The sequence below is a fragment of the Protopterus annectens genome, chromosome 13.part0, assembly GCF_019279795.1.
Source record: "Protopterus annectens isolate FY-2018-M chromosome 13.part0, PAN1.0, whole genome shotgun sequence".
Classification (NCBI taxonomy): Eukaryota; Metazoa; Chordata; order Ceratodontiformes; family Protopteridae; genus Protopterus; species Protopterus annectens.
Genome location: NC_056747.1, coordinates 183,022,079 through 183,048,113, shown reverse-complemented (window position 1 = coordinate 183,048,113; position 26,035 = coordinate 183,022,079). Strand labels below are relative to the sequence as shown.

At 45.5% G+C, this 26,035-nt stretch overlaps 1 protein-coding gene across 1 annotated transcript in view; it reads right to left on the bottom strand.

The window, feature by feature from the left end:
• PIK3R2 (phosphoinositide-3-kinase regulatory subunit 2) overlaps window positions 1-26,035 on the bottom strand; it is a 1,862,656-nt gene that overhangs the window by 256,069 nt on the left and 1,580,552 nt on the right. Inside the window, exon 12 of the mRNA XM_044090759.1 lies at window positions 7,242-7,384. Coding sequence (XP_043946694.1) covers window positions 7,242-7,384 — 143 coding nt within the window. The remainder of the gene's footprint in view (window positions 1-7,241; window positions 7,385-26,035) is intronic.

Below are 26,035 nucleotides of genomic sequence, written 5' to 3'. Positions count from 1 at the left end.
AAACTTTCCACCAGATCCAAGTCACTTCAGCCTCACCAGGCCTACCAGAAGAAAGGGAGGAGGACAGGAATGTCAGAAATGACGACACTGGATAGCACAGATGCCAAGTTATGGCAAGTACACAACTCTCTATTTGACGCTGTCTCATTATTCCTCACAGATGGGTCAGAATCCCCAGCTACTATGTACTCTGGGTCGTCTCAAGGAAGGATATGCCAGAGCACGGAGGAACCAAAGGAAGCCCTGTTCCTGGATACGTAATCCAATTTGTAGTGTGAAATAAAGGTACGAGGATTAGACCAAGTCGCAGCAGCGTGGATCTCAACCTGGGAAAGTCAAGCCAAGAAAGCCGATGACATAGCAACAGACCTAGTATAGTGGGCCTTGGTCTGGATAGTTGCAAATTCAGACTAGTAAAAATGAAGAAATACAACCAGCAATCCTGAAGACAGTTACTTTGGAAACTGCCTGACCCCTCCTGTTTTGGGCAAAAGCCATGAAAAGTTGGTCTGACTTCCTAAATTCATCAGTCCTTCTCAAAAACAAAACTGTCTTGTAGACATCTAAGCAATTCAAGATATATTCTCCTTGATTAGAGTAATTAGGGAAGAAAACTGGAAGCTGAATCGACTGAGATTTGCTTCAGACATCACGCTGGAGAGAAAGGAAGGATTTGTTCCAAGAAATGCCCCATCCTTGTGAAAAATCAAATGGTGGCTTAATGCACAGAGCCTGTAGTTCCAAGACCCTCTTGGCAAAAGTAATGGCTATTAAGAAGGCCGTCTTCCAGGACAGGGATTTAAATGTCATATGAACTATCACGTTCAAATGGCTTTTGGGTTAGAGACAACAGCACCAAAGTCAAATCCCATGGAGGTGATGGATCCTTAGTAGGAGGCCACTGAAGGAAAACTCCTTTCATAAATGCTTTGCACAACTTGGAAGAAAAGTAGGCTCATTGTTGACATGGAAATTAGAGATGGCAGCAGACTGAAGCTTAATAGTAGAGAAAAGTACAGTTTTGTACCTACCATAAATGTAGATGTTCGAGTGCATACACTGCTGCAGTCATTACACTTGGGTTATCCTGCCGTCAGGCGGTTCCCCAGTCGGCCTGAGTTCCAAAGTCTTGGTCCGGCATCGGTTGCCTCCTCCCTGACGTCAGTGTGACAGGGGTATATAAGATGCAGCCAACGCCATTTTGTTCAGTTTTTCTTGCCCCAGATGTCAGGTGCCTCTAAATAGGTAGGCAATTCCAATTGCTAATAAAACATACATAAGAAAAGCAAAAAAAACAACTTACAGCTACCAGCAAATACTCCCCATAGGTAGTAAGGGTAGAAGACATAGGTACGTACCAGCCAGTAAGAGGGGAAGGAGGGAGGGTAACCTGGACTGCAGCAGTGTATACACTCGAACATCTACATTTATGGTAGGTACAAAACTGTACTACGTTCATCGTGTTACACTGCTGCAGTCATTACACTTGGGTAGAATCCCAAAGTTGAGGTAGGGTGGCTGGTTCTATAAGGCATTAGGGGTGGCTATAAGGCCCTGCAGCACTGCAGTGGCGAAGCCAGCTCTGGATTTAGAGTATAGAGGCAGATGGTAATGCTTGGTGAAGGTATGTACAGAACTCCAAGTTGCCGCTTCCAAAATATCCTTGGGTAGGTACTCCCCTGAGGTAGGCGGTTGAAGTGGCTGTTGCCCTGGTGGAGTGAGATCTAATGCTGCTAGGTACAGGTTTTCCATGGTATGTGTAGCAGAAACGTATACAATGTCCTATCCATTTTGAGAGTCTGTTTTGAAATGGCTTTTCCCTGTGCTCCTGCAGCATATGCTACCAATAATTGCTCAGATTTTCTGAAAGCTTTAGTTTTGTCCAAGTAGAAGCGTAACTGCCTGTGAATGTTCAAAGAGTGCAGTAGTCTCTCCCCTTTATTCTGTGGTTTAGGATAAAAAGTTGGCAGGTGAATAGTTTGGTTTAGAGCCACACTTGATACCACCTTTGGCATAAACGTAAGGTTAGTTCTTAAAGACACCCTGTCCTGGTGGAAGATGAGGAAAGGTTCCACTGCCATTAGTGCCTGTAATTTTGAAACTCTTCTCGCTGATGTTATTGCCAGTAGCAGAGCAGTTTTCCAAGAGATGTATTTTAATTCTGCTGTATTAGCTGGCTGAAAAGGAGGTAAAGTTAAATTTTCCAAAACAAAGTTGAGGTCCCAAGTTGGTGTAGGTGCTCTACGGGGGGTCTTATGTTTTTAGCCCCTCTGAGGTACTGTTTGAGCAAAGGATTAGAAAAAATTGGTGGATCCGTGTTGTAATGAGCAGCGATAGCGGATGCGTGGATCTTGATGGATGAAAAAGAGAGGCCCTTGTCCAGCATCTCAGTTATGTATTGAAGTATCTGAGGAATGTTTGGGACAAGAGGGTCAAGGCTGTGTGCTTGGTTCCAGGCACAGAATCTCTTCCATTTATCCGAGTATGCTTTCCTGGTGCTAGTCCTTCTGGCCTCCAGAATGACATCCTTAACAGCTTTGGAGAGAGGCATTGCTTGCTTGACTAAGGAATTTTCCATGCAGCTAGATTTAAGGTCTTCAGCTGGCTGTGAAGTATCTGATTGTAGTGCTGTGTCAACAACTGTGGGATTTGAGGCAAAATCCAGGGTGGTTCTTGTGCTAGGATCTTTAAGACTGGGTACCAGTGCTGGCGTGGCCAGTCTGGTGCAATCAGGATCATCTTTGGCTCTTCCTGCCTGGCTTTTATGAGTACCTTTGGATGGAGAGGTAAAGGAGGGAAAGCGTATACTTGTAGTTTTTTCCAGCTGAATGAGAGAGCATCCACTTTCCATGCTAATGGATGGTAGCTCCTTGTGCAGAATTTCTGTAATTGGCAGTTCTTTGGGGAAGCAAATAGATCTATGTCTGGGCTCCACCATTTTTGTGTTATCATTCTGAATATTTGTGGGTTCAGTTCCCATTCGTGTGGGTCCATGATGTTTCTGCTTAGGTTGTCTGCCAGTGTGTTTTTCTCTCCTGGCAGGAATTGTGCTTGCAGATGAACTTGGTAGTTTAGAGCTGTGTTCCACAAGGTCATGGCTTGTTTGCAGAGGGGGTAGAAGTGTGTGCCCCCTTGCTTGTTTATGTACCACATAACTGTGGTGTTGTCTGTCTTTAGTAGTAGTTGTCCTGGATGCAGCAGGTCCTTGAAAGCTATAATAGCATTTTGTACAGCTAGCATCTGTTTTTGATTGATGTGGAGATGTCTTTGCTCTGTGGGCCACTTGCCCTGGATACATTTTCCTGCCATGTGTGCTCCCCAGGCGTAATCCGATGCATCTGTTATCAGTGTTTGCTTGGCTGTGGGTTGAGTGAAAGGCTGTCCCTTGTTGAAGTGACAAGCTTGTGCCCACCATTGAAACTCCTGTTGTAGGCAAGGAATTAGTGGTATAACTGTTTCCAAACTTTGACAGTGTTGAGACCATACATTCTTTAGGTACCATTGTAGTTTCCTCATATGCAGTCTGGCATATGGAATTAGTAGTATGCAAGATGCCATGTTAGCCCAAAGCCTGCAGTATTTTTCTTGCAGGGAGTTGGGTCTTTGTTGCCATTAAATGAAAATATTGAGTCAGTTGTCCTTGCTTGTCTGGCGTGAGATAAGCCATCTGGGCCGGTGTGTTCAAGCTGGCACTAAGAATATTATCTGTTGTGAGGACACTAGTTTTGATTTCTTTTCATTTACTGTGTACCCCAGGCAACTTAATAACTTTTTTATGTATGCCAGATGCTTTAGTAGAATGTCCTTGCTCTCTGCTTGAATCAGGCAGTCGTCCAGGTATGGATAAATTTGAATTCCTTTTTGCCTGCAAAATGCAATTACTGGTGCCAGGCACTTTGGCTTATCTACTGCGCACAGGGTCTTCACAAAGGGCAGTGCAGAGAATTGATAGTGCATTGAACCAGCTAGAAATCTGAGGTATCTTCTGCAGTTTTGTCTGATAGGGACATGCAGGTATGCCTCTTTGAGGTCCAAAGTCACGAGGCCAAGCTTTCTTGCCCAGCATGGGAAGAAGCTGCTGTAGTGTCAACATCTTGAATTTCGGAACATCCAGGTAAGTGTTTAGTGAAGAAAGGTCCAGAATGGGTCTCCAGGCTTTGTCCTTTCTGGGAACCAGAAAGAGTCTTGAGTAAAATCCTTGTCCTTGTTCCTGTGGTGGTACCTTTCGAATAGCTCTCATGTCCATGAGTGCTGTAATTTGTTTTTGAGCCTCTGCCCATTGATTTGGTGGCAGATTTGGCATTCCTTTTAGCCTTGGCAGAGTGTGAAAGTGGAACCTGTAACCTTGAGATACAATGTTGAGAACCCATTTGTCTTTGGTGATGCAATGCCAGTTGTGATAGAAAAGTGCCAGTTTTCCTCCAAAGGGGGCTGCCAAGAGAGAGCTGTTTGGCAGCTGCAGTGGAAAGTCATTGAGGCTGCTTTTTATAAGGTTGAGGCCTGTCTTCCCTTCTTTCTGGCCTGGTGCACCCCGTCAAGGCCTGTAAGGGCCTTGTGCCTGACCTCTACCTCTTGGACATCTGTATCTGCCCCTTTGAGGTCTATCTGTGACTGGAAAGGACCAATTCTTTGTTGGCCAATTTCTGCTAAAACGAGGAGGCTGAACCTGTAAGAAATCTTTCACCGTTTGCATAGATTTTTCCTTATCCTCCATCTTCTTTAACACCTCCTCTGCCTTAACTCCAAACAGCACATCCCGCTGCAAAGGTGCATCCAATAATTTGACCTTAACATGATCTGGTAACGTATGTTCTTTTAACCAAGCATGCCTTCTAATGACAGAGCCTGTAGTTGCTGCTCTACAGGAGGCCTCTAAGGAATCAAACCCACATTGCAAAGTATGTTTTCCCACTTGTTCAGCTGCATGCAATAAATCCTGCATTTCTTTAAAGTTAGGAGGATCTGAATCTGAAAGCATCTTTTGCTTCAACTGAGAAATCAAAAATTGCTGATATTTTTAGCATGTGAAACTGCCAATTCAAGGCTCTCATTGCTAAAGTTGCAGACGTATATACCTTCTTTCCCCATCTGTCTAATGCTCTGGAATCTCTGTCGGAGGGAACCGGGTTTTTTGCTGATGAGGCCTTAATCCCTTTGGGTCCCTGGGAAATAGTTTCAGGGTCAACAACAGGGCTTTTGTACAGAAATTTGTGAGAGTCAGGGACTCTGTAATATCTATCAGTTTTAACTGGGGCTGGGGGGGTAAGGTGTCAGGGTTTAAACTGGATTCAGTGTACACATCATCCACAATATCTAAAAACTGGCGGGATAGCAAGGGGTCTGTGTTGAGGCAATAAAAGGAAGTCTCTGAGCCTTTTCTTGGATTCTGAGTAATCCTGGCCTTCCCAATGGAAATGTTCCCTTCATGGTATGTAAGGTCTCCTCAAAGGAGTAATCCTCAGGCGGAGAGGCTGATGGAATTGATTCCTCAGCATCAAAATCCTCATAATGGGGTAAAGAATAGCCTAGGTCCGAGGAAGAGTCTGAGGAAATGGACACCTGGTCTGAAGATTCATAGTCTGCATCCTGTCTGGGCCTTTTATCAGGAGGGGGATGGGGCCCCCCCTGATCAGGGTGATTAGGTCCTCGGCCATTTTTAGCATTTGTTTCTTAGGCATGGAAGCCTGTCCTGGAGAGAGTTGTGTCTTTCTTTGCTTTTAAGGGCTTAGACTTAGCAGATGGTTTTAATGGTTAACTGGGTAGGTCTGAAAACACCCTCTGTAGCTGTGGATTGCTTAGCTACTTCGGTTCCCTCTGTACTGTTAGGATCGGAAAGCTGAAAACATAGCGAGTCCAAAAGCCCAGCCAGCTCCACGTGGGAGTTGGAAGCAGTCTGTGGTTCTGTGGAAGCGGTAGTCAGGGGCTGCGTAGGTGCCTCACTGAAAACCGGAGAACTGGCGACCGGCCTAGAAGAGGCCTCATCGTCAGTTTTGGGCCTCGGATGCCTGTCCTTGTGCTTTTTATGCATTGCGGTCGTCAGAATTTCCGACTGCATGGTGCAATTGAATTTTCTGCCAAAATAATGTCGGGCAAAATCAAACCGACGTTTAATAGTGCGCTTGTTAAACCTAGCACAAAACCGACAACCAGTGACATTGTGGTCAGGGCCTACTCATGGAATACAATAGGAGTGGAAATCCTTATGAGGTATTTGCTTCCCAAAAGAAATACAGTTATTAACTTTTACTGACATCGAAGTAAGAAAGAGACAAGAAAAAGTTTCCCCAATGGGGTACTTAGCTTTTTTAGAAGATTTTGGTTTTGGATTCGGAATGAAAATCTCAGGAGTCGGCCGACCGGCACTTGCCAACTGCTTCTGCTTCGGGCACTGCGTGGCAAGAAAGACTGAAGAAAATGGCGTCAGCTGCATCTTATATACCCCTGTCGCACTGACGTCAGGGAGGAGGCGACAGCAACCGACGCCGGACCAAGACTTTGGAACTCAGGCCGACTGGGGAAATGCCTGATGGCAGGATAACCCAAGTGCAATGACTGCAGCAGTGTAACACGATGAACATCAGAGTTACTGTCACTCAATAAAGACTACTTCCTTGAATAGTAAGTCAATGGAAAAGTATCAACTCAGTTTTAGAGATGGCCTGTTTTTCTGTGGGGATCCCTCCCCCCAAGTCACTGCACCATCAGGAAAGGCCAACAGTCTAACTGGGGAGGCCTTCTTCAACAAGTGCATGTTTCAGCCAAGTACTATTACATAAGTACCTGGCCATTGTGCTAGTTTCCTACAGAATTAAGACTACGAAAACGTGGACTAAAATCCCATCAAAAATGTTCACTCTCAGTAACAATTATTTATGGGAAATTTATCTAGTCTTCAATTATTTCTCTGTAGGGATCTTTATGTCTAAGCTATATGCCCAGAAAACAACACAAGGCAATTTAAAATAGACATGAAGAAGAAAAGAATACATCTATAACTCAGTGCCTCAAGTCTGGAATGAACTGTTAATACACATACCAAAAAACTCTATTCCAAAAAAATTTAAAATGCATCTATACATTTGTATGGAAAATTAAGCACTGGCGTTCAGGTTGCTAAAAGGCTAAAGGTCCTATGTTTGCCCACACATCATGAAGAGGTGTAACTATGCTCAATTTGAAGTCAGAGAAATAAAAGAACTGTGCATTTGACGAGTGGTATTAAAATAAAGTTAATAATATACCTTTGTACTTCTTTCTCATTTCCCTCTCGTTTGAATTTATCAATATGCTCTTTGCTGCATCGTTCCTGGGTCTGACACTGCTCCTCAAAGATCTTTATTGTTTCTTTAAAAGCTTCAATTGCTGTTCTTTTCATCTGCAGCTCCTACAGCATTCGTGAAGGATGAAAAGCATCAGAAAGATGGCATACGTGTAGATCTTGAAAAACTGTGGCTTTACATAACTGTTTACATTACAAATAATGCATCACCATTTTACAACTCACTGTCATGAGTTTTTAATCACAGAAGATGAGACTTGCAGCTGTAGAGACATTTATTATAAAACTGCTACCCAGCTGTCACAAATCTTCCCTTAATCCTATACAAAAAGAGCTACTTCCATGAATATAAGAAAATGCTCAACAACAGAAATAAAGCAATTATGAATTCAGTGCAACTATGCTGTTTTTAGAAAGCATGCCAGCACCATCGTCTCATTAATAAAACACCACAATATAGATATGTGACTTACAGTGGCTGCACACCTGTAATACCACACAAGCATGGCAACTTATGCTCTTCAGCAACACAAATCCCTCATGGGCAACATATCAAATAAAACAAAAATGACACTGCAGGCGCTAAGTGGAAGAAGGTAACTACTTGCTCTTGTATCCTCAAATTTGCCTCAGGGTCACTCTTTCATATGGACAGAACAAAGTCATGCTAGGTGTGTTACAGTCAACATGTAGAAAAAGGAATGCAGCTTCACACTGCAGTGCCTTGCAAACATAGCCGGCCTTAGGTATAGGCCAACCAGGCGGCTGCCTAGGGCGCCGCTCTAACAGGGGCACTTTTCCAATATTTATTTGCTGTAAGAAGACCAGGATGGGGGCACCGAGTGGTGTGGTTTGGGGCGCCGTATAACTCTTTTGCCTAGGGCACCAGTTGGCCTTAGGCCACTCCTGCTTGCAAAGCAGTAGTAATGCAGTATCTGCAGATATGAAGGACACAACGTAACACAACTGTTTTGTACTGGCTAGGGGAGGCAACACTAGCACAACAGAAGCTGCCATTCTCACATACTTGACATAATTCAATTATATATCATTTCAATTATATATCATTCACTGGCAGTATAACTAACATATTTTAGGAAATGACTTTTAACATTAAAAATTTTCCACTATGTCAAAAATGTATAAATACAAAAATAAAGAATCTTGAATAGTGTAGCCTCAAAGTCCATTCAGGGGAGCAGAAGTTCTGGCTTGGTCCTACGAACATTACACAACAGAATAAAGGACCAACAAACCTTAATGATCAACAGGCAAACAGAATCCTCATACAAAAAAAGTACATTAAAATATTTACAATATATCATGTGTGCCAGAGGTAACAAAAGAAATGGATATTAGGTACAGAGATGGTTAGATATGAGAGGAAATATCATTAGAGGGTTCACTAGTATTGTATGAACCACAGGACTAAACTCTGATCCTGTCCCCGAGGACCCACCTACAGAATATACATGGGTCAGTTATGGGTATACCAAATCATGTGTGGTGAGTTTCACTACCTGGTTAACTAAACAGGTTCACAATAAAAATGCAGAACTGAAAGGATGAACAGCAACTTATCAGACAAAGAAATTCCCCACAGAATAAAAATGGCTAACAAAAGAGTTGTAAATTGAACCACGTCTACACTAAGAGGAAGACTGGGAAATGCTTTGGCAAAATGGGGTAAAGTAACATGGGTCTATGTTACGTGATCGAATGGTCAAATAGTCGAACACGTAATAGCCGACCCATAATAATCGAACCGCCACAATGTCGAATGGAAAATAAAAAAGAAAAACCCACCCAAGCAAACCATTTAAATGCTCTACACAGGGGGGGGGCAAGCCCCCCTGCACCCCTCACACCCCTTGCTACTTAAATATACCAACTCAGAGATTGCACTACAGTGCAGACAATGGAAAACTTCAATTTCCGTATTGTACGGAGATCTCCAATGAACCGTTCAACATTGTGGTGGCTCGATTATTATGGGTCGACTATTATGTGTTCGACTATTTGACCACTCGATCATGTAACATAGACCCAAGTAACACTTGGAAGCTGTCTCTTTCCAAATAAGGGGCGAAGATCATGGAAGCTAAAGCACTGTGCTCTAAAAAAGAAGTTATGTACTCACCATAACGTTCCATTTGAGTTCTTGCTCTTCATTTGTCTTCAACCTGTGGGAACAGGGATCCGGCACGGATCTGACTTGGCCGCATTTCACCAGCATCTGATCCAAGCTCCTCCCCTACCCATAACGCCCCCGTCTACTTCCTCCCTTCAGATTGAGTTTGCTGCCCCATAGCAATCCAACCTGACACTACGTCTTTCTCCCTGACATCAAAACTGAGAAAGTATCAAAAAGAATAACAGATTATACCAAAAACAGGGTCATGTCTTACCTTGCCAGACCACCACACAGCCCAAATGAGGTAGGTGGAAGATGGAAGGGACGGTTGAAGACAAATGAAGAGCAACAACTCAGATGGAACGTTATGGTGAGTACATGACTTCTTTATCTGAAGTTGACTTCATTTGGTCCTCAACCTGTAGAATAGTCTCTCCAGCTACCAAACACCTGGGAGGCCTTCATGGAAGGATATTCCACAACACGGCAGAGCCAAGGTGCCCTGCTTCTGGAGAGAAGATCCAATTTGTAATGGAAGAAGGAAGTATGTGAAGATGCCCAGGTAGCCACTGAGCAAATGTCATCCAAGGAAACTCTGGACCAAAAGGCAGCTGAAGTAGCCACACATCTAGTAGAATGTGCCTTGCCTTTGTTCTGTGCAAGTAAAATCATAATTGTCTATGAACATCCAGCAGATGCAATTTCTACTCCCCTTTATTCTGAAAGTTCAGAAAGAAGACAGGGAGGTTGATAACCTGATTGAGGTTTGATTCTGAGGCCACTTTAGGTAAAAAGGAAGGATTAGTGCACAGAGAAACTCTGTCTTTATGGAAAATCATGTAAGGGGGCTTAATTGATAAGGCCTGCAGCTCTGACACCCTTTTAGCTAAAGTAATAGCAATCAGGAAGGCGGACTTCCAAGACAGGAACTGTAGATCCATTGAAGCAGCGGGTTAAAAAGGGGAAAAAACAAGGCTTGAAGGACCAAGCTAAGATCCCAAGGAGATGTAGATTCATTGATTGGTGGCCTAAGAAGAAAAGCATCCTTCAAAAACGCTTTGCAGAGCTTAGAAGAGGCTAGAGAAGCTGAATTATCCCCTATGTGGAAGTTAGAAATAGCTGCCAATTGAAATTTAACTGCAGACAAACTGGCACCCTGCGGAAAAATGCTTGCCAGAAACTCTAATAGGAACCGGAGCAGTGAAAGGATCCAAATCCCGTTGAGCTGCCCAAATGGAGAAACGCTTCCATTTACTGGAATAAATCTTCCTTGGGGAAGATCTATGAGACGCTACCAAAATCTTCTTAACCGGAGAAGACAAGCCAGGAGTCCTAACTATCATGGGAACTGGAGCAGCCAAGTGGTGAGCTTCAGACTGGCCAGATCTGGATGTGGGATCCCTGAGGGATGTGAAATCAGATCCGGAACAGGATTCAATGTCCAGGGAAGACACACTACATGAGACCACAGAGAAGGGAACCATACTTGGCGAGGCCAGAAGGGGGCAATGAGGATGACTGAGCTCCCCTGCCGTTGTGCTTTCTGGATGAACTTTGAGATCAGGGGAAGAGGAGGATAAACACAGAGAAGACCACAGAGCCAAGCATGAACTAGAGCATCTGTGGGGAGGGGGTCCACCGGAGCGGGGTTCAGAGCGAAAAACTCACGGCACTTCACGTTGGAAGGAGAGGCGAAGGGATCGCAGCAAGGCTGATCCTACTTTAGAAAGATCTGCTTTGCCATTGAAGGAGTCAAAGACCACTCATAAGGCATCAGGATAGACCTGCTTAGCCTGCCCGCTAGAATGTTGGACCTCCACGGAATGTGCGTTGCCACCAGCAAACGGCTGGTGGAGATCACCCACTCCCACAATCTCATGGCTTTGTGGCACAGGGTACATGACCTGGTTCCCCCTATTTGTTGATATACAAGACAACCGACATACTGTCCATCTGGATGGCAATCATCCCTAGGGAAAGATGCGCCTGAAGTGCTCGTAATGCCAATAGTACCGCCCTCATCTCCAGGACATTGATATGCAACTGGGTCTCCAGAGAAGTGTACGTGCCTTGGACTGCCCTTCCCAAGCAATGCCACCCCCAACCAATCAGGGAGGCATCTGTGGTCAGAGGGGTGGGGAGAATAAATGGGTGACCACAAAGAAGATCTGGGGACTGAATTCACCAAAGAGGAGAATCTTTGCATGCCCGGGATAGACGAACAGGATGGGACAGTGGTAGATTCAGAAAGGACCACTGGACCACCACAGTCCACTGGAGCACACTCATATGTAACCAAGCTGTGGGGACGAGGGTGATGGTGGCCACCACGGACCCCAATGCCCTTAAAACCAACAGTGCAGGAGGAGATGGAATTTGAAGAATGTACAAGACATGCTGTTTGAGGGAATGAAGTCTGTCTGGTGTCAAAGGCCTTAGGCCAGAATGGTGTCCAACTGGGCTCCAAAAAAATCCAGAACCTGAACCGGTTGTAAGAGAGATTTGTTGAGATTGATGGTGATGCCCAGCTGGTAGGCGGTTCGGATGAGAAAGACCCGGGCTTGGTAGAGTCAACGTCTGGAGGGGGCAGAGAGGAGCCAATCATCCAAGTAAGGGAAGACCTGGAAGCCCTGCAACTGCAGGTGATCTGCTACCACTGCCATCACTTTGGTGAACACTCTAGGGGCTGTCGTGAGACCAAAGGGTAGCACTCTGAATTGGTAATGATTGGCCCCCAGCCTGAAGCGGAGAAACTTCTGAGGGCGTCTGTCCATTTTGGTGTGATAGTAAGACTCTTGAAAGTCTACTAAGCACATCCAGTCATTTTCCTGCAAAAAGAGAAAGACAGACTGGAGTGTGACCATCCGGAATTTTGTCCTGGCAATTGACAGATGCAGGGTAGATAGATCCAAAATTGTCCTCAAGTCCCTTGTTTTCTTTGGCACTAAAAAGAACCTGGAATAGATGCTTAATCAGTACTGGCCTGTGGGGATGGCCTGGATGACTCATTTTTCTAGCAGCTTGGATATTTTCTGTACTGCAGCCTCCCTTTGCACGGGTGGAACATCTGGGAGGAACCTATCCGGGCTTGGCCTTTGAAAGAAGGGGATTGAATATCCTCTTGATATGATTTGCAACACCTACTGATAGTCTGTAATTGACTCCCAGGCTAATGGGTGTAGCAAGAGTCAACCCCCGACTGCCTCCACAGACGAGCAGCTGGACAACCCTTCAGGGCTGTTGCGCGGGACTGTCCGGGAATGGACCCCGAGACCCTGGATTCCTTGGGCCCCCTCTTCCGCAAGGATGGTGTCTGCTGAATCCCCTTCTGCCTCTGAAGGAAGGTGAGTTCCGAGCATCCTGGGAATAACCCTGAGACTTCCAGAAAGTGCAGTTGTGTACACTTACCATAAATGTAGATGTTAGAGTGTATTCACTGTTGCAGTCGTTATATTTGGGTTATCTGCTTGCAGGTAGCCCTCGGTCGGCCTGATTAACAAAGTATTGGGCCCTGCATCGGTTGCTGTCCCTTCTTCCATGACGTCAGGTCGTCAGGGGTATAAAACATGCAGCTGACGCCATAGCATCAGTTTTTCTTGCCCCAGATGTCAGGTGCCCCTCTAATGGGAAGCAATTAAATATAAAAGCACAAAGATATACCTCCAACAAAAAAGCAAATACACCAAAAAGGCTTTTAAGCATTGTAAAGGAAAGTAGAGGTATAGCCAAAAGGAGTTAGTGGGGCTGGAGGGAGGATAACCAGGACTGCAACAGTGAATACACTCAAACATCTGCATTTATGTTAAGTGTACACAACTGCACTATGTTCTTCGTGTTCCACTGTTGCAGTCATTACATTTGGGTAGATTCCCAAAGCTATGGTTGGGAGGAGGAATTTAGATAGCATTAGGGCCAGCTATAAGGCCTTGCAAGACTGCAGTGGCAAAGCCAGCTCTGGATTTAGAGAAAATTGTCAAATGATAATGCTTGGTGAAAGTATGTATAGAACTCCAGGTAGCAGATTCTAGGATGTCCCTGGTAGGGACGCCTCTGAGAAAGGGTGTAGAGGTAGATGCAGCCCTGGTGGAGTGAGGTCTGATCCCCTGGGGGATAGATTTTCCATGGTGCTTACAGCAGAAATGAATGCAATGGCTTATCCATTTAGAAATGGCTTGCTTTGAAATAGCCTTCCCCTCTGCCCCTGCAACAAATGCCACCAGCAGTTGTTCAGATTTCCTTTGAGGTTTAGTCCTGTCCAAGTAGAATCCAATTTGTCTGTGCACATCTAAGCAATAAAGTATCCGCTCCCCTTTATTCTGTGGACTGGGAAAGAAGGTTGGCAAATGAATGGTCTGATTAAGAGCCACACTGGATACCACCTTGGGCATGAAGGAAGGCTTGGTTCTGAGGGACACCCTGTCCGCATGAAAGATGATGAAAGGCTCCACTGCCATAAGGGCCTGTAATTCAGATACCCTTCTAGCTGAAGTGATTGCTAAAAAGGAAAGCTGTTTTCCAAGAAAGAAATTTTAAGTCTGCAGTAGCAGCTGGTTCGAAAGGAGGTAGAGTGGGTTTTCTCCAATACAAAGTTAAGGTCCCAGGCTGGTGTTGGAGCTCTCCTGGGTGGTCTCAAATTTTTGGTCACTCTGAGGAACTGCTTGAGCAGTGGATGAGAGAAGAGGGGAGGTTCTGTTTTATAATGAGCTGAAATGGCTGAGGCGTGGATTTTAATGGAGGAAAAAGACAGGCCCTTGTGAAGCATCTCCGTTAAGTATTGTAAAATCTGAGGTAAATTGAGCGTTGCTGTGCTCATCCCTTGAAATTGGTACCAGGCACATTATCTTTTCCATTTTTCAGCATAAGATTTTCTAGTACTAGGCCTCCTTGCCTCTAAAATGATATCCATCACAGGTTTGCTGAGGTATGGTAAAGGAGAGATAAAGTACTGCTGCAAGCTGCAAGGTTCAGTGTTAGAAGCTGAGGGTGCAGAATCTGGTTCTCCTGCTGAGATAGCAGGGAATGAGTCTGAGGCAGTTGCCATGGAGATAACCATGACACACTGCGCAGGAGGGGGTACCAGTGTTGGCGCGGCCAGTCTGGAGCAATCAAAATCATCCTTGGTTTGTCCTGTTTGATTTTAGTAGTACTTTGGAGATCAGGCAGAGGAGGGAAGGCATAGACTGATAGGTTTTTCCAGCTGAAGGACAGAGCATCCACTGTCCAGGCTTGTTTGTGGGGAGTCCTTGTGCAAAATCTGTCCAATTGGTAAGTTCTGGGGAGAGGAAAACAGGTCTATATATGGGCTCCCCCATTTGCTTGTCAACATGTTGAAAATCCTTGGTTCCAGTTTCCACTCGTGTGGGTCCATGAGGTTTCTGCTTAGTCCGTCTGCCAGTGTATTTAATTTTCTTGGCAGGACTTGAGCTTGTAGGTGCACTTGGTAGCTCAAGACTGTGTTCCACAATGCCATGGCTAGTCTGCAGAGGGGGTAAAAATGTGTACCCCCCCTGCTTGTTTATGTACCACATAACAGTGGTGTTGACCCGTCTTCACCATTAGTTGTCCTGGAAGAATGTGGTCCTTGAAGGCTGTCAGAGCATTCTGTACAGCTAACATTTCTTTTTGATTGATATGCAGGTGCATTTGACTTGGGTTCCATTTGCCCTGAATGCACTTCCCTGCCTGGTGAGCCACCCCCCCCCCCCCCCCCCATGCATAGTCTGTGCATATGTTAGGGTTTGGATGGCAGGGGGTGGTGTGAAAGGTAGTCCCTTGTTTTGGTTGCAGGCCTCTGCCCACCAAAGGAACTCTAGGCATAGGCAAGGTATGACAGGAATCATTGTTTCTAGGTCTTGAGAATGTTGACACCATAAGCTTTTTAGATATCACTGTAGTTTCTTCATATGCAGTCTTGCACATGGAATTAGAAGAATGCAGGAGGCCATGAACCCCAAGGCTTGCAGTATTTGTCTTGCAGATAAGCAGGGTTTTTGTTGCCACTTGTTTGTAGTAGGTTGTCAAATGAATTTGTTTCTCTGGCGTGAGGTAAGCCATCTGGGAAATTGTATTCAAGCTTGCTCCCAGGAATATAATTTGTTGACAGGGTACCAGGTGTAATTTCTTTTCGTTTATAGTGTATCCTAGACAAGTTAGAACCCTTTGTACAAAGGCCAGATGACTCAAAAGTATGTTCTGGCTTTCTGCCTGAATTAGACAATCATCCAGGTATGGGTATATTTGAATATTGCTTTGCCTGCAAAATGCAATAACTGGAGCTAGGCACTTTGTGAATACCCTGGGCGCAGTAGATAAGCCAAAGGGCAGTGCAGAGAACTGATGGTGTGTGTAGCCTGTTTTGAAGTGTAGGTATCTTCTGCAAGATTCTCTGATTGGGATGTGCAGGTATGCTTCTTTTAAATCTGCCACCCAGGCATCTTTGCCTAACATAGGAAGTAATTGGTGAAAAGTCAGCATCATGAATTTTGGAATCTCCAAAAAGAGGAAGCCATGAATTGTCTTTTCTGGGTATCAGGAAAAGTCTTGAGTAGAAACCCTGTCCCTTTTCCTCTTCTGGTACCAGCTGAATAGCCACCATGCTTAAGAGAGAGTAATTGTTTTTGGGCCTCTGCCCACTGATTTGGGGGTAGGGTCCGGCCACCTGCTTGGTGTTGGCAACGTGTGGAAGTTGTATCCCCAGGACATAATATTTAAAACCCATTTGTCCTGGGTAATGAGTTCCCAATTCTTTGCATGAAGAGCAATCTTTCCCCCCAAAGGGGCAGTCAGTTGACTAAGTGCCTGGAAACTTTAAAAAGGAAGTCATTGAGACAGTTTACTACAGGGGGAGTCTTACTATTCCCAGATTTGGAAGTGGAGGCCACCCACTGCTTAGTTCTGGGTGCCCCCTGGGACTGAAACCTGGGGGTTTTGCTGTGCCTGCGTTTGGCTTGAGAAGACCTGGAAGGGGCTGGAAAGGACCAATTCTTAGAGGGCCAGTGCATACTAAATCTAGGAGGCTGAACTTGTAAAAAATCTTTAACAGTTTGCATAGATTTAGCTTTATCTTCCATCTTTTTAAGAACTTTCTCAGCCTTGTTGCCAAACAGGCGGTACTGATTTAAAGGAGCTTCCAACAATTTAGCTTTAACATGATCGGCAAAGATTGCTCCTTACACCAAGCATGCCTTCTGAGCACAGACCCAGTAACAGCAGCCCTGCAAGAAGCCTCTAATGAATCAAAACCACATTGCAAAGTATGTTTTCCAACTTGTTCAGCAGAATGCATTAAATCTTGCAATTCTTTATTTTCCACAGAGTCAGGAATCAACATCATTTCCTGTTTAAGCAGTCCAATAACAAGTTGCTGATACTTTACCATATGAAACTGGCAGTTCAAAGCACTAATGGCCAAAGTTGCAAAAGTGTAAACCTTCTTACCCCATCTATCCAGCGCCCTGGAGTCTCTATCAGAAGGGGTTAGGATTTTTAGCAGTAGAAGCCTTAATGCCCTTGGGCCCCTGTGAAATAGTCTCTGGATCTGCAATAGGATTTTTAAAAAGGAACTTGTGGGACTTGGGGAATCTGTAGTATCCATCAGGTTTTCTGCGAGCAGGAGGCAGGGAATCAGGGGCCAAACTAGATTCCAAAAAAAGCACCATAACAATGTCTAGCACAGGAGGAATAGCTAAAGGCCTATGCTGAGGTAGGAGAAGGAAATGTCTAAGCCTATTTTTTGAATCAGAAAAATCCCATCTTTCCCAGTAGAAATGCTCCCTTAGAGTATGTAAGATTTCCCCAAAAGAAAAATCCTCAGGAGGGGAAGCAGAGGGAATGGAGTCCTCTGCATCAGAATCTTCATAAGTAGATAAGGGCAAATCCAGATTATCAGAAGAATCAGAAAAACAGAATCCTGATCGGAGGATTCATAATCAACTTCAGTCCTAGGCCTCTTAGAAGGGAAAGGGGGGCGACTGTCTACCCCTGATTAGAGTTATTAGATCTTCAGCCATTCTTATCATATTGTTCATAGGTAGGTACAAGGCTATTGGCCCTAGGGCCTATACAAGCCTAGCCAAAAAGGTACCCTGGTTTTCGTCACCCAAGAAAATTATTTTCTTGTGCCCCTGTCAAGCAGAACCACAGAAGTGATCCCCGGGGTGAATTTCCTATTACCCATCCAATCATCAAGTTTTTCTTGAAGAGTGCTAATGAGGAGCACAGTTTGACAGATAGGTATGGGAGGTCTCTTGGACAGGAATCTATCCCTCCAGCATGTTCGGTTTATTGTGGTGACAAGGTTTAGCTCCCTAGAGCATGTAGCTCAGAGGGATTGGGATTTCTTTAAGTGGAGCATGTCCAACAGCTCTAGGTTTGACATAGCTTTGCATGTTAGGCAGAGATCGCCTCTGAGTAGGTGATATGCGATGTAGTAAAGGTGGAGTTTTTTGAGAGGGTCTGCATAAGGCATCTGTTTGAGGCCAGTAATCCTCTTTGTGAGGTATTTTTGCGGCCTTTCCAGTTGTTGTAGATGTCCTGTGAGGTACATACCAAAAGAGGCGTTGTACTCTATAATGGGTCTAATGAGTGATGAGTAGAGGGGAACAATGACCTCTTTTTCTGGATGAGAAACCTTTTGTGATGACGTGTGCCAAATAGAAGGATTTCCTGACCACTGTGGCGATGTTATCATCAAAGGAGAGACTACTGTCCACCCATGGCCCAAGGTCTCTTATCACACATACGTTCTTATCACACGTTTGGTGTTAAGTAGATTACTGCCTATGTGGTAGTTCATGGGTACAGAGTTTTTACCAAAGGGGATGACAATGCACTTTTTGGCATTGAGCTTGAGACTATGGCTTTGACACCAGGCATCTGTCTCAGTGAGGCCCTTTTGTAGGATGTCCACATCATTAGGAGTTTTGATTATGGATCTTAGTTTGCAGTCATCTGCAAATTTAGACAAAGACCTTCTGTGTTAGCCTGTACTTCAGAGAAGTAGATACCAAACAGGAGAGGACCCAGGACTGAACCCTGTGGTACTCCACTCGTCACTGGTCTGAAGTCTGATTTGGAGTCTGTTATTTTCACAGTGTGGGTTCTGTCAGTAAGCCAGTTGGCAACCCATCTTGTGACATAGGGATTTGTACCTAGTTTAGTGAGTTTATCTATAATTCCAGAGTGGGGGATGGCGTTGAACACCTTGGCGAGATCTAGATAGGCTGTGTGAACCACCTTACCCTCATCTATGGCTTTGGTGACTACTTCAAAGAAGTCTATCAGGTTTAGGAGACATAATCTGCCTTTTACAAACCCGAACTGTGTGGGGTCCAGAGTTTGGAGATCTCCAATGTCTTTGTTTATGAGTTCCATGATGATACGTTCCATGGCCTTGCAGACCAGGCTCGGGTCTGTTGTGGCCCCCAAATTTGTGGAGTGGGATAACTGTTGCGGTGCGCCATTCAATGGGCACAAAGCCTGAGGTGAGGCTATGATTGAAGATGGTACTTAGGTGGGGTGCCAGTTCATTCTGTAGTTCGTGGAGAAGGCAGCCTGAGATGTTGTCAGGTCCATTGGAAGCTGTGTTCTTGGCTTTGGAGAGTGAGGTTTTTACCTGTGCAGCCGTGATTACAGGAACTTTGCATTCTTCTGGTATAAAGATGGGCCATTTAGGGGGTGAGAGCGGCATAAAGTTAGCACTGAACTTATCTGCCAGGATGTTGGCAATATCAGTTGGTTCTGTATATTTAGTGTCATTGTGCTGTAATTCAGAGCAGATCTGAGTGTTGCCATTGAGATTCTTGACATAGCTATAGAATGCTTTGTGGCTGTCTTTAGAATCAGTGGCGATTTTGTTTTCATAACTAGCTTTGGAGGATTTTATGAGAGATCTCAGCTTCTTACTGAGGCTGACCAGGGAGTTCCTCCAATCGTGGGATTTTACTCTTTTTTGCAACAGTTTCTTTCTTCTGTTGTAGAGTTTGTTTATGGCAGAAGACCACCAGATTGGCTTTTTTAGGAGATAGCATCTTGGTTCTGTTAGGGATAGCACGAGCCATGCACTCGTGTAAGTGATTATAAAGTGCATTTGTGTAGGATTCAGCAGTCGTACCTCTATTGTCCATCTGCATGGGTGTCGTGAAGTTTGCCACTTCTGTCTTAAGAAGTGTGAAGTTGGGTTTGGAGAAATGTTTTACGTTGTTTTCCTAATGGGGGTGGGGGGTGGGAGCGGGATGTGGATGTCTAGGGTGATTAGCTTGTGGTCGGGATCTGACCAACAAGGAGATGACCTCTGGTGTGGTGGAACACTGGTCACCCATGTTGGTGACGACCAGGTCTAGGATATTGCTGCCCCTGGTGGAGGTGTCGATAAGTTGATCAAAGGCTTTGGAATTGATGATTTCCAGAAAACGTTGAGCAAAAGAGTTGGTACACGAGTAGTTTTCCCAGTTAAAGGTAGGGTAGTTGAAATCACCCATTATTAGAGTGCTGGGTTGTACCTTAATATATTCCAGTGTATCAAGAAAAGAGGAGTGGGAATCCAGGGGCATGGTGGGGGGTCTGTAGCAAGCTACAATCTGGATTGTGGTTTTGCCCAGAGTTAGTTGAATTTGGATAATCTCGGATGCATTATGCTGAGCAACTAGCTTGGAGGTGTGGATATCCTTATTGAATATGGACACGCCTCCACCTTTAATGTTTCGGTCCTGGTTTGGTGGCCGAAAGATGTGGTATGAATTATAGCCTGATAATGCAGGGGTGCTCTCTGGAGCTTTGAACCAGGTCTCTATCACCGCACAGATGTCAATGTTCTCTATTTTAAGGAGTGTTTCAAGGGAGTTCATTTTGAGGTTTAGACTTCTAGCAGTGAGTAGCATTACCCTGAGATTTTGCTTGCTTGTACCTGTTACGGTGGTGAATTTGTCATTTGAACCTTGCCTAAAAAAAGGCACTACAGAGGTGGCAAGAGCCTTTGCCAGTATCCGGTATCCCAAAGGCGACAGGTGCAGGCCATCTCTGGCAAAGCAGCGTGGTCTGTCGATCATGTCATCCAAGGCAGACAGATACTTGATTCCCTTAGAATGACACCAGAAGCTTAGCCAATTGTTAAAGTCAATCATTTTGTCCTTGTACTGTGGTATCATTCTGGGTGATGGCAGGATGCTACTCAGGGCTAGGGCATACCTGCCTGGGCTACAAGATCGGAGAGCTCCTCCATATCTCTTTTCATGTAGTCCAGGGAGGTACGTCTCAGGTCATTCACACCAACATGGACAATGACAGTCATATTTGTACTTGTTTTGGAGTGACCTGAGTGCATGCATTATGTGGCGGATCATGGCACCTGACAGGCAGCTGACAGTAACTTTTTCCTTGTTTAGCCTGGTGAGTGGTCACCTATGACTAGAGGTTTGGGTATATTATGCCTTATGGGCTGTAGTTGAGTGGCACACTGAGTATGTGGGCTATGTGTCATTTGAGTTGTGTTGGGGGGTGTAGGTTGCTTGCATTTCTGCTTTGGAGTGCTCGGTTGCTTGGGCAGATTTTTACTGAGAGCCTCTGCGAATGTAGGTGCGTGTTTTGTGCTTCTGTGTGTGTGTTTTGGTGGTGTAGGTTTTGAGTGACTATGTGATGAGTGTGGTGTGGTGCAAGTATTTACCTTCTCCTCTTGACTGTCTAGTCCAGTCTTTGCTGAAGAGAGCTTTGCTTCCAGTTTGGCTATACAAGTGCATCTCTCACAGGTCGTAGTGTTGGGTGGTAGGAGGAGAGGGTTGTCTGTGTACATGATGCAATTGCTGCATTGTCCCAAGATGCCCAGATTCATCAGGTAGACAAGAAAAAACACCGGGAGCTGACCTTTAGACATGCCTGAATAGGTGCTTATTTATTAAGTACTAAAACTTCTTTTCCTCTAGACAAGTGAGGAAAGTTGAGTGCTGTAGTAATTTGTAACTTATTTAGTGCTTACAATGAGTTCTGAACAAGTGCAGAGCTCAAAGAAACAGATTTGAGTTTGTATCTTTCGGCTTTTCCCGGTTAGGGGTCGCCACAGTGCAACTCCGGTCTGCTAATGATTGGCAGTTGATTTTTACGTACCGGCTTGCCAGGCCTGACACACAACATTTAACGAAGGTATACCCATTCACGCACGTCTCCACGCAGAAGACGCTCTAGCTGACAATCGTACAGGACAGCGTCTTACTGTGAGGCGACAATGCTACTGCAGCAGCACCACCGCGGGTACCAAAGAAACAGACTTGAGTGCTAAAACTAAAAAGCTGGCTAGTTGCAAGGGAAAATTTGAAGAACAGACTTTATGGCGCCAGGAATAGTTTAACCCTAGTTAAGGGGGGGGGGGGCTCAGGAGCTAACAAACAGTCTTGGACACAGCAAATCTGTATCTGGACAAGATCTGCCACAGGAAAGGGGGAAGCAAGCTTAGAATTTTTTTTTCAGTAAAAGTGGAAATGGAGAAAGCTGGAACAGAAACTAATTCAACGTTAAGAACCCGAGTGGGTTGGCCTTCACAAATGTTCTCTATTAGACTGAATGAATTAATGACACTAGACTGGGAGGAGTGTCACAGATCAAATATACAGTATGGGCGGGCAACTGCAAAGCCACCAAGTATAAGAACACCACAACACTAGGGAGGGTGGGTGAGAAAAATTACAGATCCTAGCTGTAGCCACTAAATGAAAGTTTTAAACAGATCAAGGAGCAAGCAGACTCTAGAGAACTGTAAACAGACAATTATAGTAATGCACACTATTACAGTTCCTAGCTGCAGAACACAGAAACCTCAAAAATGCACAGAAAAGCATGGACAGAGCACTCACAAACAGAAAATACAACTCTCAGTATGAAAAATCAGTTTACAGTTAAGTAATTCAGTAAACATGCAATTAGAGTAATGAAACAGTATCTAGCAATGAAAAATAGATCTGCGGTGGTGGTGCTGCAGTAGCGTTGTTGCCGGCCGGTTCAACTGTCAACTAGAGCGTCTTCTGCGTGGAGACATGCGTGAATGGGCGTACCTTCGTTGAAGGCTGTGCGTTAGGGCTGGCAACTCAGCACATAAAAATCAACTGCCAATCATTAGCGGACCAGAGTTCCACTGTGGCGACCCCTAACCAGGAAAAGCCGTAAGACACAACAACATCTATTAATGAAAAATACAATTAAAACAGTATAAAACAGTACATAAATGTAGTGAAACAATAACAAACAGCTTTATAACAGTGCAAAATGCAGTAGATCAACTGTATAGCACAATTATAAGCATTCCAGAAGTGCAGCTCAGTGAAATAAGTGTAAGAAATAACTTATCCTGCTCTTGGAATCTTAAGGAATTTCCACTTAGTTTCAGTAATCATTTATTTTTTTAGGCATAGAGGCCCGAGCATGTGGCCTGGGCATCAGTTTTTTAAGCATGGATTGAGATTTAGGCCTAAGTAAAGAAGGTGGCATCTGTTTAATATGCAAGCCCGTAGGCCTGAATACACCCTCAGACGCCGGTGCCTGCACAGAGGCTCCAGACCCACCAAGGTAGAGACATCCGCGGGTTCCATAATTGATATCTCGTGGCATACCAGACTCCGAAGTAGAGGTCTGCGAATCTGAAGTAGTGGGTATCAGGGGCTGTGAAAGCTTCTCACTGAGTACCGGCGCCTTGGCAACCTGTCTCTGTCTTTATCTTTGCGTGTTTTCGGAATCCCGTTAGTCAGATGGCTAACAGACGACATTTCTGGATAATTAAACTGTGAACCAAAATATTTAGAGGCGAAAATATACAGACGACGGACAGTGCGCGGACTAAAAGCACAAAACCAACAGCAAGGTACGTCGTGGTCAGGGCCTAGGCAAGGAATACAGTACGAATGAAAATCTTTATGAAATATTTACTTTCCACAAGTAATGCAATTATTAACTTTTGCTGACATCGGTAAGGAGCAAGAAAAAGTTTCCCAAACGGGGTACTTAGCTTTAGTTGAATACTTCGGTTCTGAAACTCGAAAATGAAAATTTCAGGAGTCGGCCGACCGGCACTTGCGAACTGCTTCTGCTTCGGGAACCGCACTGCAAGAAAGACTGACACAATGGCATCAGCTACATGTTTTATACCCCTGACGACCTGACGTCACAGAAGAAGGGACAGCAACCGACACAGGACCCAAGACTATGTTAATCAGGCCGACTGAGGGCTACCTGCAAGCATATAACCAAAATGTAATGACTGCAACAGTGAAACACTAAGAACATCCAGGTCTTCTTCACCCCCCCCCCTGCTGATTCCTGGAGAAGGATCACTGCGCGGTTGAGATGGGGATTCCGACGGCAGACACAGCCTTCCCATCATTCTCGCTCTGGACTAGAGCATCACGTACTGTCTTTCCAAAGTATGTGGAACCATCATACAGGGCATTTGTAAAAGACACCGTGAAGGGCTGCAAGAAGGTAAAAAGCTGGAGTCAGGCGTGACGCCTGATGGCAACGCCTGCCCCAGCAGCTCTAGCTGTGCCCTCTGTAGCAAGAGAGAGAAACTGCATAGAGGTATTAGCAATGGAGGTAAGGGTGGCCATTCTGGAGGAGAAAACTTTCTTATCCTCCGCTGACATGGATCCTGGTGTAGACTCTGCGATCTCCTTCACTAGGTTTCGTTGAAGCCTAACATGTACCATATAGTTCAGCGCACGCACTGCGAACGTGGCTGAAGCATAGGTCCACTTCCCAAAACGGTTCAACGTCCTAGACTCTTGGTCCACAGGGTGAACCGTGGAGCTGTCCTGTGTGAGCTCCTTCTCGGTGGCCACCACCATGGCATTGCCTGGGAAGGGGTGGGGGTCCCTTTGACCAATGTGCCTCGTCTGTGGGGGTGCTGAGGAACTTATCGGGCAGCTTGGGAATAGGCTCTACCATATCGGGCTCCTTCCACGCCCAAGATGTCACAAGATCCACCAGAGTATCTGCGGGGGACGGGGCTTAGGAAGTAGAGAGCCCTGTGCTGGATGCCTCCAGGAACACAGACTCATCAGGGTTGGATTTTTGGACGGACCACCCTGCACGCTGTTGCAGGATCTCCATGATGTCTCCAAATGAAACAACTTCTGGGGGTGATCGGGGGGAACCCTCCCCTACCTCTGAGTCGGTCTTCAGTTAGAGACTCCGGCGGGGATTCTATGTACCTCCTTTTACATGTACTTTTTCAATTGACCTCCTCGGGGTAGGGGGGTCTCTGGGGAGGATGCAAAACCATCTAGCTGCTCCTGTGTGAGAGCTCCCTGGGGCAGAGAGGCAGCAGGCTGTCCCTGAGGTAGCAAGATGGAGGCATCCAGACCAGAAACAGAGGGAGTGAGGCTGAATTCCAAAGACAAGAGTGCCAAGGGTCTCGATGGAATACAGAGAAACCTCTCCACCACGTTAAATGCAGATGGAGAATGAACCACTTGAGTAGGGGCTACAGATGGGCCCATAATCCTCTGGATCAATGGGACAGCCGGAGCCGAACCTCCAGGTGCAGAGACTCTGATTGGAAGCCTGTGCTCCAAAAAACTCAGAGCCGAAACCTTCCCCTCGCATCCGGTGCAGAGGCTACGGCTCCAAGAGCCGGATGGATCAGAGCTCGTCAGATCAGACTAGCTCAAGGTAATGGCCAGCGTTGAGGTACCGTCGGCGCAGAAGCTCCGTGGATCCGAGGACTCCAAAACCGGGGGTCAGATCGGAGAGAGTAGTTAGTAAGAAGGCAGACTGCATGCTCCCTGCTCCAGAGGGAGAGGGGGCAGGCAAGACTCCCATCTGTACCTGGGTGTGAATGAATCTCCACATCATCCTGTCCACCTCGGCTTCAGAAAGGCTGTGGGTGGATGTGGAGGAAGAAGTCACCGACACCGGAATAGATGGGTGGTGAGGTGATGCTGATGCCGGGGAATGGCTCCAAAGCACTTCTGGCTCCAGGGAGAAACAAAGGGAATAGAGCCATGGAGAGTGAATCCTCGATCGGAGCTTGGCAGGTGGTCCCGCTGAGGATGAGGGGTCGGGGGACTGCTTCCTCGGCATGTCCTTATGTCTGTGCTTATCACCGTCCTGGGACCTCTTTGGCAGGAGGTTGAGTCCCAGAGGCCAGGGCAGAGAAATAAGTCATAGCCAGGGTAGCAGTAGAAGAGGAGGCCTGCGCCCCCATGGTAGGTAGGGGGAGAAGGCCTTTTAGAACAAGTTTATTCCTCCTGTCGATCAATGCACAGGGATTGAACCCCACACAGATTGAGCAGGAGGAGTCAAGGTGGGCAACCCGTAGACACTAAATGTACAAAATGTGGCCATCAGCTGGGGGAAAGTTTATGGCCACACTCTGTGCATTTACAAAACCCAGGTTTGGAAGAGTCTGTCTGACATGGTCAAGACACAGAGGTAGGCCCAAACCAAAGAAAAAAAAAATACACACACACACACACACCTAGAAATAGGGCAGAAAAGAGGTGGTTTTTTTTTTCTTTTTTTGAACGGATGGAAAACGTGGAGGGGTGGTGATAGGAAAGACAGAAAAGAGAATTGCTAGACAGAAAGAAAAAACTGGAGTGGAAAATATAGGAAAGACAAAAGTACAAGAACTGGAAAAAGACACA